Here is an 18,581-nt window from a genome sequence, read left to right as displayed (position 1 = left end):
TAGAGCTAGGCAAAGTAACGAATTCAAGTTCATTCTGCTGTCAAACAAATTAATGTACACTGAACGAACATTTTATACCTAGACAATATTAGAATACCCGTGTTCATATTTTAAACCGTGATTTTATATTTCGTTCATTTAATTATAATTCCGTGACATAATAAATATATTGTATATACATTTGAGTACAAATATAATAATATATATTATAAAGCGGTATTTGTGATTGATTGATTGATAAACATAAAGGTAGTGTAAAATACTTTGACGTGTTTAATTTTTAGTTATATTTATTTTATTTAGAAAGAACTATAAATATTTAACTTCAAATAATGCAAAAAATAATTATTGCTTAATTTTACCCTTTACATTTCACTCTGCAATAAGGCAAAAGCTTAGAACAATAGTTGATTCATATTTACTGTCTGTCACATATAAAGCATTTCGAAGAAGAAATTATCTAACAAGAAGATAATTCTTAAAAGAACTCGAGAAGTAGACTTCTGTTAAATAAATGTAAGATTACATTCATAGACAAAACCATAACACGAATATATTATATTCATATCCATTTGTATTGATGACAGTTGAAAAGGATTAATAATTTAAACATACACTCCTGTAAAACGTTACAAGAGCATAAATGCAATGCACTCACTAAATCATACTCCATGCTCCAACTGTCATCAATTAATGCCTTCACTTGTATTTCTAATGAAATGAATTATCATATTTAACAATTCATTTAAACTAACCAACTGTTTTTGTTTATGCCTATAGAAACATACTCAGTGCACAACTATCTCAAATGTCGGAAGCTGCTAATGATCCAATAATTAAAATTGAACCACAAGAATATCCAATCGAAGACATTAAAATGAAATTGAGGAAGACCCTGAATCGTGTTCAGAGGATGACAAAACATGTCTAAGCAGATTTATGAACTCCATAGTGAAAATAGAAGAAAATGTCGAACAGGAATTAATTCAGACTGCTCCTTATAAATGTGACAAGTGTCATAGAACATTTAGAAAGTTGCATTATTTAGAACAGCATATGGTAAATTATTGTCATAAGGATACATATTGTTCAGAGTCTTTTTCAGATGCAAGTGCATTAGAAATACATATAAAATCTCATACAGGTGAAAAATATTTCACATGTACAAAGTGCAGTAAAGCATTTACTGAAAAATATCATTTAGATCAACATATTTGTGCTCGAGCCAGAGGAAAAATTTTACATTTGAATGAACATGGTAATCGAAAACGAAATATTCACGATAATACTGCAAAGGGACCAGGTGAACGTCCCCATATTTGCCAAGTTTGTGATAAGACATTCACACAATTGAATAACTTGAATCGACATATGCTGATTCACACTGGTGAACGTCCCCATATTTGTGAAATTTGTGACAAGACATTCACACAATTGTGTAATTTGAATCGACATATGCTAATTCACACCGGTGAACGTTCTCATATTTGCCAAATATGTGATAAGGCATTCACAGAAATGGGTACCTTGAAAAAACATATGCTAGTTCACACTGGTGAATGTCCCCATATTTGCAAAATATGTAAAAAGGCATTCAAACATTTGAATTCCTTGAATGAACATATACTTATTCACACTAAAGAACGTCCCCATATTTGCCAAATCTGTGATAAGTCATTCACACGATTGCGTACCTTGAATAGACATATGCTAATTCATACTGGTGAACGGCCACATATTTGCGAAATTTGTGACAAGACATTCACACAATCGAGTAGCTTGAGTAGACATATGCTCATTCATACTGGTGAACGTCCCCATATTTGCCAAATATGTGATATGGCATTCGCACGATTGAGTGCCTTGAAATTGCATATGATAATTCACACTGGGGTACGTCCTCATAAATGTAAAGTCTGTGGTAAGACATTTACACGATCAAGTAACTTGAATAGACATATGCTCATTCACACTGGAGAATGCCCCTACAAATGCAGAAACTGTGATAAGGTATTCAAACAATCAAACACCTTGAAAATGCACATGGTTGCTCATACCAATGAGTAATTAGTATTTAGAAAATTAGTCAAAAGGTTACTTATTACTGCTTATAGAAATTAATGATAATTAGATATAGATATATGATTATATTAGATATTAGATATATGAATTAATTACATTATTATATATTTATATATCATATCAAATAAACAGTATTATCAATGACTCGTTTAAATATTTTGTTAATAATGTTCTATATCCATCCCAGGTTTAATAAGGCTTGCAATTGAGCCATAATTGTTAGTAGAATCTTCTCAAAAAGGTGACTTTAACTTCCCTTATGGTTAGTTATTGTAATCATCCAAAAGTCGAAATTGAAACATTGAATAGTTGCATATCTTCATATTTTGAAGATTTCTGAACATTTTGGCATACCTTGGAAAAAATGGATGTGTGCGTATGTGTATGTATGTATGGATACCAATTTCCAGTCACGTTTTCGGGCGCACGGATCAACCGATTTGAATGATTCAAAAAACATTCGATTCCTATTGATAGGGAGATGTACTGATTAGTTCTTGGCAAAGGCAGGACTAGCTGTTACGGAGATATAAAGAAAAGAGTGCAGAAAATTCAAATAAAGTTTTTGAGAGAACGGAGTATTCGATTTGAATGATCTAAAAAACATTCTATTTGTAATGTTTTTGTAAAGGAGAAGTAGTGATTTGTTTTTGGCAAAAGCAGGTCCAGGCATTTAAGGTGTCAATACCATAGGTAGGTTATGAGACAACTTTAGGATGCCAATATAGAAGTATTTACAGACTTACAGCTGGGTATCTCGAATTTCGAGGTGAACTTGCTATAATAATGTATTTGTATACAAAGTCAAAAAATGAACAATAAAATAATGTCAATAATAATGTAATATAGTGATCGTACATGAACTTGTATGTTGTAGAAGAGCTGCTGATTTTTCAAACTTTGATGAATTGGGATTTTGAAAAAAATTGCTTTTATATGTTTTAAAACATTATTATTAATTTTATTGATATGTAAAGTCACCAGTGGTGTATGGCATCGTGCCTCAAGGCAAATTGCTGAAACTTCCCGTACCGTAATGAAATATTCAGAGAATATTAAATGTTTTCCAATAGATTATTATAAATATTAAAACTTTTATTATTAGTATTTTATAGACAAATAAGAGCTTATGAATTGAACGAAAGGTAAATAGAAAAAAATAAAGTGGAGTTAATATGAAGGATCTTATTTTATATATATAAACTGAATAGCAAAGTTAAAATTATGTATTTGAAGTATATAAAAAAGTTTCAGAATTTTAGCTAGAATTAAAATCAAAAACATTTTTGATTTTGAAAAAAAATAAAAGAAAATATTTTTTTTGTTGTACTAAACTTAAATGATTCTTCACAAGCAAAATGTTTTTCAACTTGTTTTGAATCAGATGTTTTGTTCTCTCAAATTCTGCCATTTTTTGCACATTTTGCTCGGTATCTCTGAAACTGCTGGGCCTGTCTTTGACAAAAACGAATCACCACTTCTCCCCATCATTAAAAAATTTGAATAATTTAATTCGTATGCTCTGTTCTCTCAAAAACTTAATTTGCATTTTCTGCACTCTTTGGTTCGTATCTTCAATACGGCGGGACCGAACTTTGCCAAAAACTAATCAGCACATCTCCCTATTAATAGGAATTGAATGTTTTTTGAACCATTCAAATCGGTTGATCCGTGCGCCCAAAAAACGTGAACTAAAAATGCGGACATACAAAACACACAAAATGTTCAGAAACCTGTAAAACGTAATGATATGCAAAAATTACCCTTCGCGAAGTTAAAAAAACAGACAAAAAAAAATTCAGTTAAATATAAACTTCAATTAAATATATAAACCAAGGTTGCAGTACTACCCTTTTTAATTGGTGAGCAGGATTTATCTACTCCAATTGATAAAAGTTTATATTGACCAGGCACACTACAATATTCAGGACGTACGACTTTTAAAATCCATTGGTGTTTGTGCTCCAACAATGACTTTTTGATGGGATTTTACATTTAAAGATTCACTTAGTAATTTTAGATGAATCTTTGGACAATATGGGAACTGGTAATCCTCTCATACCGTCAAATATGTTGAAGTTGATTCTGCACCTTTAAATGTAAAACCCCATTAAAAAGTCATTGTTGAAACACAAACACCGCCCAATAGACTTTTTAAGTAAATCTTTGGGTATTGGTAATCCTCTGATACCGTATCAGTCAACTCTGTTGAATTTGATTCTGAATTTTTGATGAGGTTTTACATTTAAAGGTGCAGAATCAACTTCAAAATGTTCAACAGAGTTGACTGATATCGTATCAGAGGACTACCAATTCCCATATTGTCCAAAGATTCATCTAAAATTACTAGGTAAGTAAACTTCAACAGAGTTTACTGATAGGATATCAGAGGATTACCAATTACCAAAGATTCACTTAAAATTTCTATCGGTTGGTGTTTGTGTTCCAATAATGACTTTTTGAAAGGGTTTTACATTTAAAGGAGCAGAATCAACCTCAACATGTTCAACAGAGTTGACTGATATGGTATCAGAGGATTACCAATTCCCATATTGTCCAAGGATTCACCTAAAATTTTTTTTGAAACGATTTTTTTTCCCAAAAACAATTATTTTGTTAAAACAAGCAGAAAGTTCTTTGAATAATTCAAATCGGACGCTTAGTCTCAAAAACCGCCATTTTTTGCACATTTAGCTCGGTATCTTCGAAATGGCTGGATTGCCTTTGCCAAAAACTAATCACCTCCTTTTCCAATCATTACAAATTTTTTAGATCATTGAAATCGGATACGCCGTTCTCTTGAAAACTTTATTTGAATTTTCTGCACTCTTTGTATCACCGTAACGGCTGGACCTGCTTTTGTCAAAAACTAATCAGCACGTCTCCCTATCAATAAGAATCGAATTGAAAGAATCAAAATGTGAACGAAAAAATGCGGATAAACAAAACACGCGCACACATACATCCTTTTTTTCTGAGGTATGCCAAAATTTTCAGAAATCTTCAAACGTGAAGATAAGCAAACATTTTCAATTTCCATTTTTGGAAGATTACAATAAATTCTTTTTAAGGGCGCATGATTTGATGCTTCTTCTAAACGGTTATTCGGATTTTGATAATTATTTCTAGAGTTTGTCAAAGGAATTTTTATGATTTAATGAACGATAAACTATATAATAATATTGAAGAAATAAATGGTAAAAATTACGAAAATCTACCTATCATTGATTGACATTGAAAACATTTAGACTTTAATCTACTAGAAATGTCAATTCACTCGAAATTTGACTTTAGCTGAAATTATGAGCCTAGATAATATTAGAATGTACTATACAAGAAAAATATAAAATGGGAAGTTAAAATCACTCTTTAAATATACTCTTCCTTTATCTACGGTTCAGATATACTCTTCTTTTATCTATGGCATATGCGTATATCATACGTAGCATCATGAAGTTAACTTCAGTTTAAAGCGCAATATTTAAATTGTAAACAATAACTTAAACTAAAACCAGTTGTAAGTGGCAAGTTGCCTAAACTTTCCGAAATGTGTGTGCAATAATAAATCAATATTTATTATTGCACACACACATACATATTTTTTTTAATGTATGCCAAAATATTCAGATCTTGAAACATTTTCATTTTCAATTTTTTTACTATTACTATAACTTACCCTATGGGACCAAGTACTCTATCGTTATACCAAGTAAATCGTCCAATTTTAATTTTAACAAATGTCAAAAAAAACTACTGATTTTCTCAAACTTTGATGAATTTTTAAAATTAAACGACTTGCCATAAGGCCGTAATATTTCAGTAAGTTCTATAAGACCATGATATATATCGCCAAAAAAAGTTTCATAAAAATCAGCTTAAATTTTTTTTTTCAACAGTTAATTACAAGAAAACGGCTCGGTAGATTTTCACCTAAAACTAATCAGTATCATTTCCAACTAATATCTTTCGAACAGTTTTCGATTTTTTAAAATCGGTTGGGTAGTATAAGCTTGAATGTGGACGAAAAGTTTAACACTTCTTTCCAAATTACAAAGAAACGGCTTGGCAGATCATCGCACAAAACTGACAAACGATAGTCCTCATTGAGATATTAATCAAATATAAATTATACATTAAATGGCTTTTAATTTTTTTAAATCGGTTCAGGCGTTTTTGAGAAAACGTCGATGAAAGGTCTAATTTTGACCAATGCCAGAAAAACGATATTAATTTTTGCAAACTTTGAAGAATTTTAAAAATTAAACGACTTGCCGTAATATTTTAGTATGGTCTATAAGACTATGGTATCTGGCGTCAAAAAAAAAATCATAAAAATCGTCGAAAAAAATTGTTTAACACTTTATTACAAGAAAACGGCCCGGCCGATCTTTACCATCACTAATCAGCACGATTCCCAACCAATATCTTTCGAACAGTTTTTGAATTTTCAAAATCGATTGAGAATTGTGGGCTAACACGTGGACAAAATTTTTTCACTTTTCTGCGATTTACAAAGAATAGGTTTGGCTGATCGTCGCGCAAAAACGTTTGATAAACTCTAGTCCTCAACGAGATACATCGAATGGCTTTTAAATTTTAGAAATCGGCCCAGCTGTTTTCGAGAAAACGTCGATTTACGGCAAAAAATCTGTTCACATACACACACACACATACTTTTTCCAAATTTGGTCTCATTCGATTCAGAATGGCTTGAAACGTTGAGAAAAAATAAAATTAGCAAATCGGATTTTTTGATGAAAACATAAACTTCTCCTTCGGAAAGTTAATAATCTTAAATAAGTTTTTTAAACATTTGTATATTACAAGAATAATACATTTGCGTATATTAAAGTAAAATTTATTACATTTGTATTCGATGTGAAAACAATTTCCTCAGTATCAACATTGTAATTGATCATCATAAAGGGGCGCGAGTATCTAAATCGGTAAATTGTTAATAATAACTTTCCGTTTTCCGAATATATCACAATTATATAAAAGAACAGGATCCAGTATAAATTATTTCATGACGATTTAATATAAATTTTATTGGGTACATGTCTTACATTTATAAGGTCGTTCTTCAGTACTATTTCATCCCTGTGTTTGATTTGTACTGAAACCAACATCATGCTCATCAAACGGTTCCTGCTTTATTTGTTCATCTATCGTTATCTCAGTTTCTAAAAACTGCTGCAGACATATTTCTTCTTTGTCCGCACATATTTCTGTTATTTCATAATCATCTAATTCTTGTTTGATTTGAGGATATCCAATTAGCTCCATTTCAGTTGTTGTTTTTGATTTTCCATATATTTTAGACAATCCTTGGTTAGGGTCCTACAAAAATACAATTTGCTGTAATTAGAAATATAATTTATGGATAATAGTTGAATAATATAAATTTTTTTATTATATATAATATATATATATATATACAAGGTAGCCCGAGAAACGTTGTCCTGTACCCACATCTATAATTCAAAAGCTCCAAATTTTTTAAAATCCTATCCTATACTTTTTAATATCCTATTTGATGTTCTGCCTTTGTGATTCATTTATGGTCTTAGCATAAGCAGTATAAAAAATTCAGAAAAAATAATATAGTATCTGCGGTAAAAGAACAATATCACACTTGATTTTACCAGCCAACATGATTGCTTCAATAATTTAGTCCATAATTTTCATAATCTTGTACAATATATAAGTTGCTTTTTGGCAATTATAATTTCTGAAGTACATTTTTCTTATTAATAATTTAATAAACATTATTGTTTACGTTCAAATCTTAGATGAATTAATTTGTAAAATCTAGTTCACATGTGCACTCTTCAATCTAAGATCAACTTGCTAAATATTCCATATCCAATGCTAAACGAATGAATTTTTGACACATGAAACAAAATTCTAAATCATTTTTTTAATAAGTAGAAATATTTTTTCGTATTGTTAAATAATTTATAAGTTTAAAAAAATAATGCATATGCAATTTATTGCATTATTTATTAAACTGAATTATATAATTTCATCTGCCAACATATACTGTTGACTGTATCTTATAATATTTCAATTGCTGGCACATCTCAGCTGCTTTTCGGCAATAACAATGTACACATTACATTTTTCTTGTATATTACATTCTAATATTATCTAGGCTCATAATTTCAGCTAAAGTCAAATTTCGAGTGAATTGACATTTCTGGAAGATTAAAGTTTAAATGTTTTCAATGTCAAACAATGATAGGTAAATTTTCGTAATTTTTACCATTTATTTCTACAATATTATTATAGTTCATTATTCATTAAATCATAAAAATTCCTTTGACAAACTCTAGAAAGAATTATTAAAATCCGAAGAACCGTTTAGGAGAAGCATAAAATCATACGCCTTTACAAAAGTATTTTATATATAAGATGTATATATATACATATACATATATATATATACATATATATATATATATATATAAACACACACACATCCTTACAGTGTTCAAGTGGTTGCATGTGTGCGTGTGACTTAGAATCAGTTCATTACAAACAGCCGATCTCATAACATCGAGAGAATAATATTGTTTGGTTTTCAAATAATAATTTAAAAAAAGACAGAACTTATAGTAATTTTGATTCACAAAATTCGGCATATATATATATATATATATATATATATTTAAATTTGCATCATTACCCTTTTGTGTTGATTCGTCATTTTCTTTCTAATAAAATTATGTTTTTTTCCTGGTTTTCTTTTGCGGGTGAGAAAGTCCAAATTTGACTGGGGCCTGCCTGAAATATCAAAAAGGGCATAAGGACACATTATAATTTTTTATGGCTCTTACAATTATTATATATTTTATATTCTCTTATATGTCATGGTTCTCATTGATGCAGTTCAACAACAATAAGACACATGATACAGGAAATCTAAGTGCAAGTGGCATTTTGCCTTGACAAATAATCGACTTAATTAATAATGATTGAGACAAAAAGATAAAATGTTCAACTTTTTATCAATTAAACATATAAACAAGCAAGGAATAATGTTATGATAACAGAATCTTCGATGATGCAGTTATCATAAGATTTTTTCTTGCTTGTTTATATGTAAAATACGCCTGAACGTACAGCAAACAGATAGACATTTTCACAGCGTTCACTGCCAATAAACAAGCATAAGATAGCGTTGCCATGACAACGTTATGTTATGAAATCTGTTACGGCAGAATTGCCCCATTAATGAAGCAAAGTTAGAATGAAGAATCTTATCTCTTATAAACTGAATTGCAAGGTTAAAATTATGTATTTGAATTATATAAAAGAGTTTTAAAATTCTAGCTAGAAATAAAATTAAAATCCGAATCATTTTTGACTTAAAAAAATGGAAATTAAATTTTTTTCCCAATTTTGGAAATATTTTTTTTGCTTGAAACTTGAATGTTTCGTCACAAGCAAGATGTTTTTTGAATCATTCGAATCGGATGCTTTGTTCTCTCAAAAACTGCCATTTTTTGTACATTTAGCCTTGTATCTTCGAAATGGCTGGTCCTGTCTTTGTCAAAAACTAATCACCACTTCTCCCCGTCATTACAAATTGAATGTTTTTTAGATCATTCAAATCGGATGCTCCATTCTCTCAAAAACTCGATTTTTATTTTCTGCACTCTTTGCTTCATATCTCCGAAACTGCTGGACAGACTTTTGCCAAAAACTAATCAGCACGTCTTCATATCAGTTGATCCGTGCTCCCGAAAACGTGGACGAAAAATTGTATCCATACACACACATCAATTTTTTCTAAGGTATGCCAAAATGTTCAGAAACCTCTGAAACGTAAAGATATTCAAAAATATTCGTTTTCAATTTTTGGACGATTACTATAACTTACCCTACGGGTAGTTATAAAACAAAAAAATTTTTTTTCGATTAATTATAAACTTCAGTTAAATATAAAAAATCATGTGACTGTGGATGCACCACGATTGGCTGTTGGCTACCAAATTTGTGACGTCATAATGCTCATAAATAACTTATAGCATTACTAAAGTAATAGGATTACTAAAGTAATGTAAATATTATAATAAATTAGCATTACTAAAGTAATTTCATAACCGTCCAGTACTTTCGGCTATTATAAGTTGACACAAACTTTCTACATTTACTATTACAAAACACTTTGTTAAAGATATGTGTGAATCAGAATTTATAAAAGCAAATTCTGGTAACATTCCTGATGTTGATATATTTATTATCATCAATATTAAAAAATTGATCTGCGATTTAGTTCTGCAAATGTTGTATTTTTATCAAAGATAATTTTATATTGGTGATATGGATATTAGACATAATACTTATCTTCAGATGTTACAACATCACATTCCAATATAATGTTGGAACGTCCAATCAATTTCAACATATTCAATAGAGTCGACTGATACGGTATCAGAGGATTACCAATTCCCATATTGTCCAAAAATTTACCTAAAATTTGGTATTTGTGTTTGAACAATGACTTTTTGATGGGCTTTTACATTTAAAGGAGCAGAATCAACTTCAACATATTTGACAGAGTTGACTGATACGGTGTCAGAGGATTACCAATTCCCATATTGTCCAAAGATTCACCTAAAATTTGTAAGTGACTCTTTGGACAATATGGGAATTGGTGATCCTCTGATATCGTATCAGTCAACTCGGTTGAACATGTTGAAGTTGATTTTGTTCCTTTAAATGTAAAACCCCAAATCAACTTTAACAGAGTTGACTGATACAGTATCAGAAGATTACCAATTCCAATATTGTCCAAAGGTTCACCTAAAATCGGTTGGTGTTTGTGTTCCAACAATGACTGGGGGGGGTTTACATTTAAAGGAGCAGAATCTACTTCAACAGAGTAGACTGATGCAGTATCAGAGTATTACCTATTACCAATTACCATATTGTCCAAAGATTCACCTAAAATTTCTATCGGTTGGTGTATGTGTTTCAACATAGACATTTTGATTTAAAGGAGTTGAATCAGCTTCAACAGAGTGGAATAATACAGTAAGGGAGGATTACCAACTCCCACATTGTCCAAAAATTGACCCAAAATTTAGTATTTGTGTTCCAATAATGGCCTGTGGGTTTTGCATTTAAAGAAAAAAAAATCAACTTCAACAGAATTGACTGATACGGTATCAGAGGATTACCAATTGTCCTAAAATTTCTATTGGTTGGTGTTTGTGTTCCAACAATGACTTTTTGATGAGCTTTAACATTTAAAGGAGCAGAATCAACTCCAACAGAATTGACTGATACGGTATCAGAGGATTGCCAATTGTCCTAAAATTTCTATTGGTTGGTGATTGTGTTCCAGCAATGACTTTTTGAAAGCCTTTAACATTTAAAGGAGCAGAATCAACTCCAACAGAGTTGACTAATACAGTAAGGGAGGATTACCAACTCCCACATTATTCAAAAACTGACCTAAAATGTGGTATTTGTGTTCCAATAATGGCCTGTGGGTTTTGCATTTAAAGAAAAAAAATCAACTTCAACAGAATTGTCTGATACGGTATCAGGGGATTACCAATTGTCCTAAAATTTCTATTGGTTGGTGTTTGTGTCCCAACAATGACTTTTTGATGGGCTTTAACATTTAAAGGAGCTGAATCAACTCCTACAGAATTGACTGATACGGTATCAGAGGATTACCAATTGTCCTAAAATTTCTATTGGTTGGTGTTTGTGTTCCAACAATGACTTTTTGATGAGCTTTAACATTTAAAGGAGCAGAATCAACTCCAACAGAATTGACTGATACGGTATCAGAGGATTGCCAATTGTCCTAAAATTTCTATTGGTTGGTGATTGTGTTCCAGCAATGACTTTTTGAAAGCCTTTAACATTTAAAGGAGCAGAATCAACTCCAACAGAGTTGACTAATACAGTAAGGGAGGATTACCAACTCCCACATTATTCAAAAACTGACCTAAAATGTGGTATTTGTGTTCCAATAATGGCCTGTGGGTTTTGCATTTAAAGAAAAAAAATCAACTTCAACAGAATTGTCTGATACGGTATCAGGGGATTACCAATTGTCCTAAAATTTCTAGCGGTTGGTGTTTGTGTCCCAACAATGACTTTTTGATGGGCTTTAACATTTAAAGGAGCTGAATCAACTCCTACAGAATTGACTGATACGATATCAGAGGATTGCCCATTCTCCTAAAATTTCTATCGGTTGGTGTTTGTGTTCCAACTATGACTTTTTGATGGGATTTTACAATTAAAGGAGCAGAATCAACTTCAACAGAATTGACTGATACAGTATCAGAGGATTGCCAATTGTCCTAAAATTTCTATTGGTTGGCGTTCGTGTTCCAACAATGACTTTTTGATGGGCTTTAACATTTAACGGAGCGGAATCAACACCAACAGAATTGACTGATACGGTATCAGAGGATTTCCAATTGTTCTAAAATTTCTATTGGTTGGCGTTCGTGTTCCAACAATGACTGGAGGGTTTTACATTTAAAGAAGCAAAATCAACTTCAACAAAATTGACAGTATCAGAGTATCTGTTCCAACAATGACTGGAGGGTTTTGCATTTAAAGAAGCAAAATCAACTTCAACAGAATTGACAGTATCAGAGGATGTGTTCCAACAATAACTTTTTGATGGGATTTTACATTGAAAGAAGCAGAATCAACTACAACAGAGTTGACTGATACAGTGAGGATTACCAATATTATCAGAAGATTCACTTAAAATGTCTTGAATCATTTGTTGTCTCTGTCTTTTTTCTGAAGCTGGTCTAGGTATCGTTGAAGTCCCTTGTCTTTTACGATGAGGTTGACATTCGAATTTGTGTGGTACCACATCAATTTTAATCCTGGCTTTACCTCCCATCGTTGTGTAATACATATAATTTTCCATATCATCTTTTAACTAGAAAAAGGACATATCGTATGGATTATTTAATGAGAAAACAAAACCAAAAAATTTACTTTAGAAATATTAATATAGTTCAATGGATAACAGAAAATATTACAAAATTACAAAAAAGTGAATCCTAAACGTTATAAAAATTCGCCTGAAAAAAGTTTTATAAAATCAGATTTTTTTTGATAAAATCTTTTTTAGTGAAAAAGTGTTAGTGTATAATAATCAATACATATAATTTTCCATATACGTTATAAAATTACAAAAAGTGAATGCCAAACGGTATAAAAATATCAAAGTGAATCCTCAGACAAAAATTTATGATTTTTTTTTTTAAAAGCTGTGATTTTGGAGGTTATGTTATGAAACCCAGTCAAAAAAACTAAATTAACAGAACTCTTTCGAGCCATCTACTTTGAACTTTTACATAAAATATAATTATTAACAATACGATTACAATACTTACATCAAAATGATCTTCACAACAAGTAAAAGTCGATTTTGTTTTAGGATTTTCTCGGAGCACTGCTTGGAACCACTTTTTTCGACGTTTCTCGTCATTAGGAACATTTAAAAACATTTTTTCAGGAGTTCTCTTTGTTGTATTTGTGCATAATGGTACAAAACAAGTGCGATAACTTTTGATTTTTGACATTTTTTTATATTTCTGAGTATTTAACAACGAGAGAATGAAAGCTCAAAGCTCAAAGCTGTAAACTACAATGGATGACACTTAGCATTATGACGTCACAAGGATTTGTTCGGATTTGTTCGGAAGTTGTCGGCGCGTCTTCGGTACTGGGTTCAAAAATTAATTTGTATTTTGATATAACTTTTTAATTATTGCGAAAAATAAAAAAAAAGTTCTGTTACGAAAAACATATATGATCTTTCCACTTAAAAAAATCGAATTCATATAATTTGTAAAATTAAGCATATTGTCATATTTTATTAACTTCCCGTAAGGTGAGTTATAGTAATCGCAAAATAATCGAAAATGATAATTTTTACATATATTTACGTTTCCAAACCTACTGAACATTTTGGCATACCTCAGAAAAATGTATCTATGTATGTGTGTGTGTGTGTTCGGATACAATTTTTCGTCGACGATTTCGAGAACACGGTTCAACCGATTTGAATAATTCAAAAAACATTCGATTCCTTTTGATAGGGAGACGTGCTGATTAGTTTTTGGACAATGCAGGTCTAGCCGTTTCAAAAATACGGGGCAAAAAGTGCCGAAAATGGTATTTCAGTGTTCAAGAGAACGGAGCGTCCGATTTGAATGATTCGAGAAATATTTTACTTGTATTGACAAAATAAAGAACTGATTGAATTTTTGCCAAGGCAGGTCCAGCAGTTTCGAAGATCGAGTAAAAAAAGTAAAAAGTAATGCCATTTGGCAGTCGAAAATGATAATGATTTTAAAGTTCTTCATATTATCAATACAAGTAAAATGCTTTTTGAATTATTAATTATTCTCTTAAAAACTGAGTTACCGTTTTTAGCACTTTATGCCCCGTATCTCTGAAACTGCTAGACCTGCCTCATCACATCTCCTTATTAATACAAATCTAATGCTTTATGAATTATTTAAATCGGTAGATCAGAGTTCCCAAAATCCTCGATGAGAATTTGTATCCGCGCACACACACACACATTTTTGCATTTCTTCACGTTTCAGAGGTTTCTAAACATTTTGGCATACCTTAGAAAAAATGTGTTTGTGTATTTGTTTGGATATAATTTTTTGTCCACGCAATGCATAATTTAAGAAACATTCGATTTGTATTGATAAGGAGACGTGATGATTAGTTTTTGGCAAAGGCTTGTCTAGTCGTTTCGAAGATGCGGGGCAAAAAGTGCCAAAAACGGTAACTCAGTTTTTGAGAGAACGGAGCGTCCGGTTTGAATGATTCAAAAAATATTTTACTAGTCTTGAATTTGTAAATATTTTGTAGAACTTCCAACAAAGATAGACATATTTAATATATTAAACAATATTTAAGAAAAGAAGAAAATGGTGAATTATTTATATAAAATGAATAAAATTATAAAGGAAATAACATTACAGAAATATGACAATATAATCAAAATGAAAATAGTAAAAATAAGGCGTTTGTTTTTTATAAATTTTTATTTCTTTGTTCAGAGCTCCACAATATATATATATATATATATATATATATATATATATATATATATACTAGCCGGCCCGACAGACTTCGTCCTGTCAAAAAAAATTGTAATGTGGCGGTGTTTTGTGCCTACCTTTTTTCTATTCTTTGCAAAAAATTATTCTGAACAGAACCGTCACCCTGGTAATAATTCGGTGTGAATTAAAAATAATTAAATAAAACACTATAAGCATTTAAAAGTAAGTAATTTTAATAATGTAAATCATAATTCAAAAATCAGTTCAATTTTCATTGTAGTGCTTTTTGTTTGATTACCTGGCGCATAGACAAACAAATCTGATGGTTTACCAATACGGGAGCAAACAACATACAATTTTCCATGTGAGAAACATGGGTTTTCTAAATTAATACCACAAACACTTAATGATACCATAAACGCACTGGAAACGCATTGGGATGCATGGTGCGAGAACATCTTCTGCTTTATACTATACTTTGAATATAGTTGGTCGATATTTCGCAACATTATAATTGCCGATCCAACCTTTAATTGGAGATTGTGAGGTGACAATCCTAGCAAATCCAGCGAGTTTAAAAACTCCGGTGGATCGTCTTGGTTAGTTGCCGAATCAACTGATTCGCCTGTAATTTGTTCTTGAATTTTGAAATTTAATTAATTTACATCAAAGTTTTTGGCTGCCAATATAGCTTGATCAATAGAAAGATATTTCTATGTTTATATAAATATATTCAAAATTAGATTATCAAAAACTACACAAAATGTCATGACATAGATCATTGTTTTTTTTACAAATTGCGTTGCCTACTCGATTAAAGAAGAAAAGGTCTGTTTTTAGGGTTTTCCCGGCAATTATTCGTTTTTTTCTCTCCGTAACAACCATCCTTGGACTTCAACGAACATTTTAAAAAAAGAACTGGCCAAATTGGTCCAGGCGTTGTTGAGTTATGCGCTTACCAACACATTTTGCGATCCATTTTTATATATAAGAAGATATATATATATATATATATATATATATATATATTGAAAATTTTTTGTTCAACGTTGAAACATATTGAATTGAATAAAACAGCGAATGCGTCGAATGTAGACATGTTTATTTTAAATTTTTATATGTTTCGAGACTAGATGCGCCTCATCATTCAGTTAAAAAAATTTACAATATAAGTAAGCAAGCAGAACTGCGTTTATTCAGACAATTTGAATTAAAAAAAGATAAAACAAGATTTGAAAAATCTTCTAACGTCCACATTTTTTTCTTTATATAAATTATAGGATGGTCAGTATTAAAAGAGTGTTTGAAGTTAATAATGTGCTCAGAAAGCATTGTTTTAAATTGTTTCGGATTTTTTAGAAGTTATAAATATGCTGATTCATTCTCCTGCTGATGTACTGGGAACTTTCAAAGTAACATGTGATATTTCCTGGTCTGGTATGTATAGAATAATTTTCCTAATTGTTATATTTTTAATTCTAAAACTTTTTGAGACATATCTAGTCTTGAAATGTATAAAAATTTAATATAAACATTTCTACATTCAACTCATTGAGTGTTTTATTCAATTCAACATATATATATATATATATATATATATATATATATATATATTTCTCATTTCACTGCTTGGCATGAATTACACAAATTCATCTATTCAATTAACATGAAATGTATAAAAATGAACAATTAACATGTAAGTTTATGATTAAAATTAATGTACAATTATTTTTTTACCGTGTCGTGGTACTTCTCTCCCCACTTTTTTCTGTAGCTGTAGTAGATCAGCCTTCATCTTCTGCACTTGTTCATCATCATCATCAAACTCAATATTAGGTATATCAAACTCAGTATTAGGTATACAACGAACTCTACCTCTATCTTCCCTTTGCTCATTTAAAAATTGCATTATAGATTCATCGACCATTTGTGCCACATTCAAATGAGCAATGTCGAACAAATTTAACAATGAAATTTTAAATTCGACCTCTCTAATTTCATTTGTGTCTCTGTTTACGCTTTTTTGAAGCAAATGATATTGCTTATGTAACTTCAACAAGTGATGTATACAATGATCTATTCTTTGAATTGGTATCTGAGCTTTTTGCCAAAATACTATGACTTGATCTATGCAAATTTGAGCACTTTCACGTATTTTTAATTTGGGGACACGTAAGTGGTAAAAAAACACTTTTAGCACTTGTAATTTAGATGGTAATGTATCAGTGATAATTTGAGGGTAAACATCACCGATTAAATAAATATTTTGCTGCAAAATTGAGCTTGATTCCATGGTAAATGATACACATGGATTTAATTAGAGGCAAAGTCCTAGACAATATTAGAATATGATATATTCACATCCTGATCTACATTATTATTTATCTTTCTTTATTTATATTATTATTTTGAGTTCACAAATGCTAACGATATGCCCCAACAATTTACTTAATAACACTTGATAATATTAGTAGATACATAATGATTAAACTTTCAACTCGATTAACTCTTAAATAAATGGATTTAATGAATGTTTACGTTTTTTATAAAACCTTTTTTGTAGAGCGTCTAATTGTCACTTTTAATTCATTTGTCGCTGAGTTATATCTAAAAAAACAAATGAAAGGTTATTTAAGTTATAAAGCTATAAAGGTTATAGGGAAACAAAGGTTATTTCCATACAAAACTTGAATTGCGGACTATCTAAAAGTTAATATTAAGAGCTAAAACTTTTAGAGACTTTTTTTGTATCAATTTGGAAGCATTTGAGCCCCTGGGAGCAAGGAAATTCGAAATTGTTCATATTTACTAATAACGAATATAGGTTAAAGTCATATACTCTTCTTTTATCTATGGTTAAAGTATTGCATTAAACACTAAATATAAATAATAACTTGAATTTACTTTATGTTAATTCTTTAATTTAATATCACTCATTTAAAATATAAACATCAAATTCAAACATTCAGAAGAAAAAAAATTATAAATTTTGACACATTGCGACGAGCACTTGACATCTGACACGAAGTTATATTCATACGAAACGAAATATGTGCATCATGAAGTTAACTTCAGTTTAAAGCGCAATATTTAAATCTCAAACGACTTCACGTTTCAGCTAAAAATTCTGAATCGATTTTAAAAATTCAAAAACTATTTAAAAGCTATTATTTGTGAGTCGTGCTGATTATTTTTACAAAGATCAGCCAAGCCGTTTCTTCATAATTAACTGTTGAAAAAAAAAGATGAGACTTCTTATGTTATCATTTATCTATGTTCAAAACCTCCTGAACATTTTGGCATACCTTAAAAAAAGAAATATGTATGTATATGCAATAATTAAAATATTATTGATTAAATCGATTATTTACACATTTCGGAAAGTTTATGCAACTTTCCACAAGGCAAAATGCAAAT

At 30.4% G+C, this 18,581-nt stretch overlaps 2 protein-coding genes across 3 annotated transcripts in view; one reads left to right on the top strand and one right to left on the bottom strand.

Annotated features, from left to right (window-relative positions):
* Window positions 1-2,067, top strand: part of LOC113391235 (zinc finger protein 99-like) — a 4,185-nt gene extending 2,118 nt beyond the window's left edge. Inside the window, exon 3 of the mRNA XM_026627183.1 lies at window positions 893-2,067. Coding sequence (XP_026482968.1) covers window positions 893-2,067 — 1,175 coding nt within the window. The remainder of the gene's footprint in view (window positions 1-892) is intronic.
* LOC113363475 overlaps window positions 1-17,520 on the bottom strand; it is a 29,606-nt gene extending 12,086 nt beyond the window's left edge. Inside the window, exons 1-3 of one of the 2 annotated variants that reach the window (XM_026605978.1) lie at window positions 16,902-17,520; window positions 8,771-8,868; window positions 7,149-7,422 (exon numbers count right to left, since the gene is read on the bottom strand). In XM_026605978.1, coding sequence (XP_026461763.1) covers window positions 7,177-7,422; window positions 8,771-8,868; window positions 16,902-17,457 — 900 coding nt within the window. In that variant the 5' untranslated portion in view covers window positions 17,458-17,520 and the 3' untranslated portion in view covers window positions 7,149-7,176. Of the gene's footprint in view, window positions 1-7,017; window positions 7,423-8,770; window positions 8,869-16,901 lie in introns of those variants that run through there. The other variant, XM_026605977.1, reaches the window with a different exon arrangement.
* Window positions 17,521-18,581: the final 1,061 nt, after the last annotated feature.

This window comes from Ctenocephalides felis, unplaced genomic scaffold, assembly GCF_003426905.1.
Source record: "Ctenocephalides felis isolate EL2017-DRISC unplaced genomic scaffold, ASM342690v1 CF-g0.4_SCAFFOLD_00845, whole genome shotgun sequence".
Lineage (NCBI taxonomy): Eukaryota > Metazoa > Arthropoda > Insecta > Siphonaptera > Pulicidae > Ctenocephalides > Ctenocephalides felis.
The sequence above is the reverse complement of the archived record's forward strand: the minus strand, read 5'-3'. Positions and strand labels throughout refer to the sequence as shown.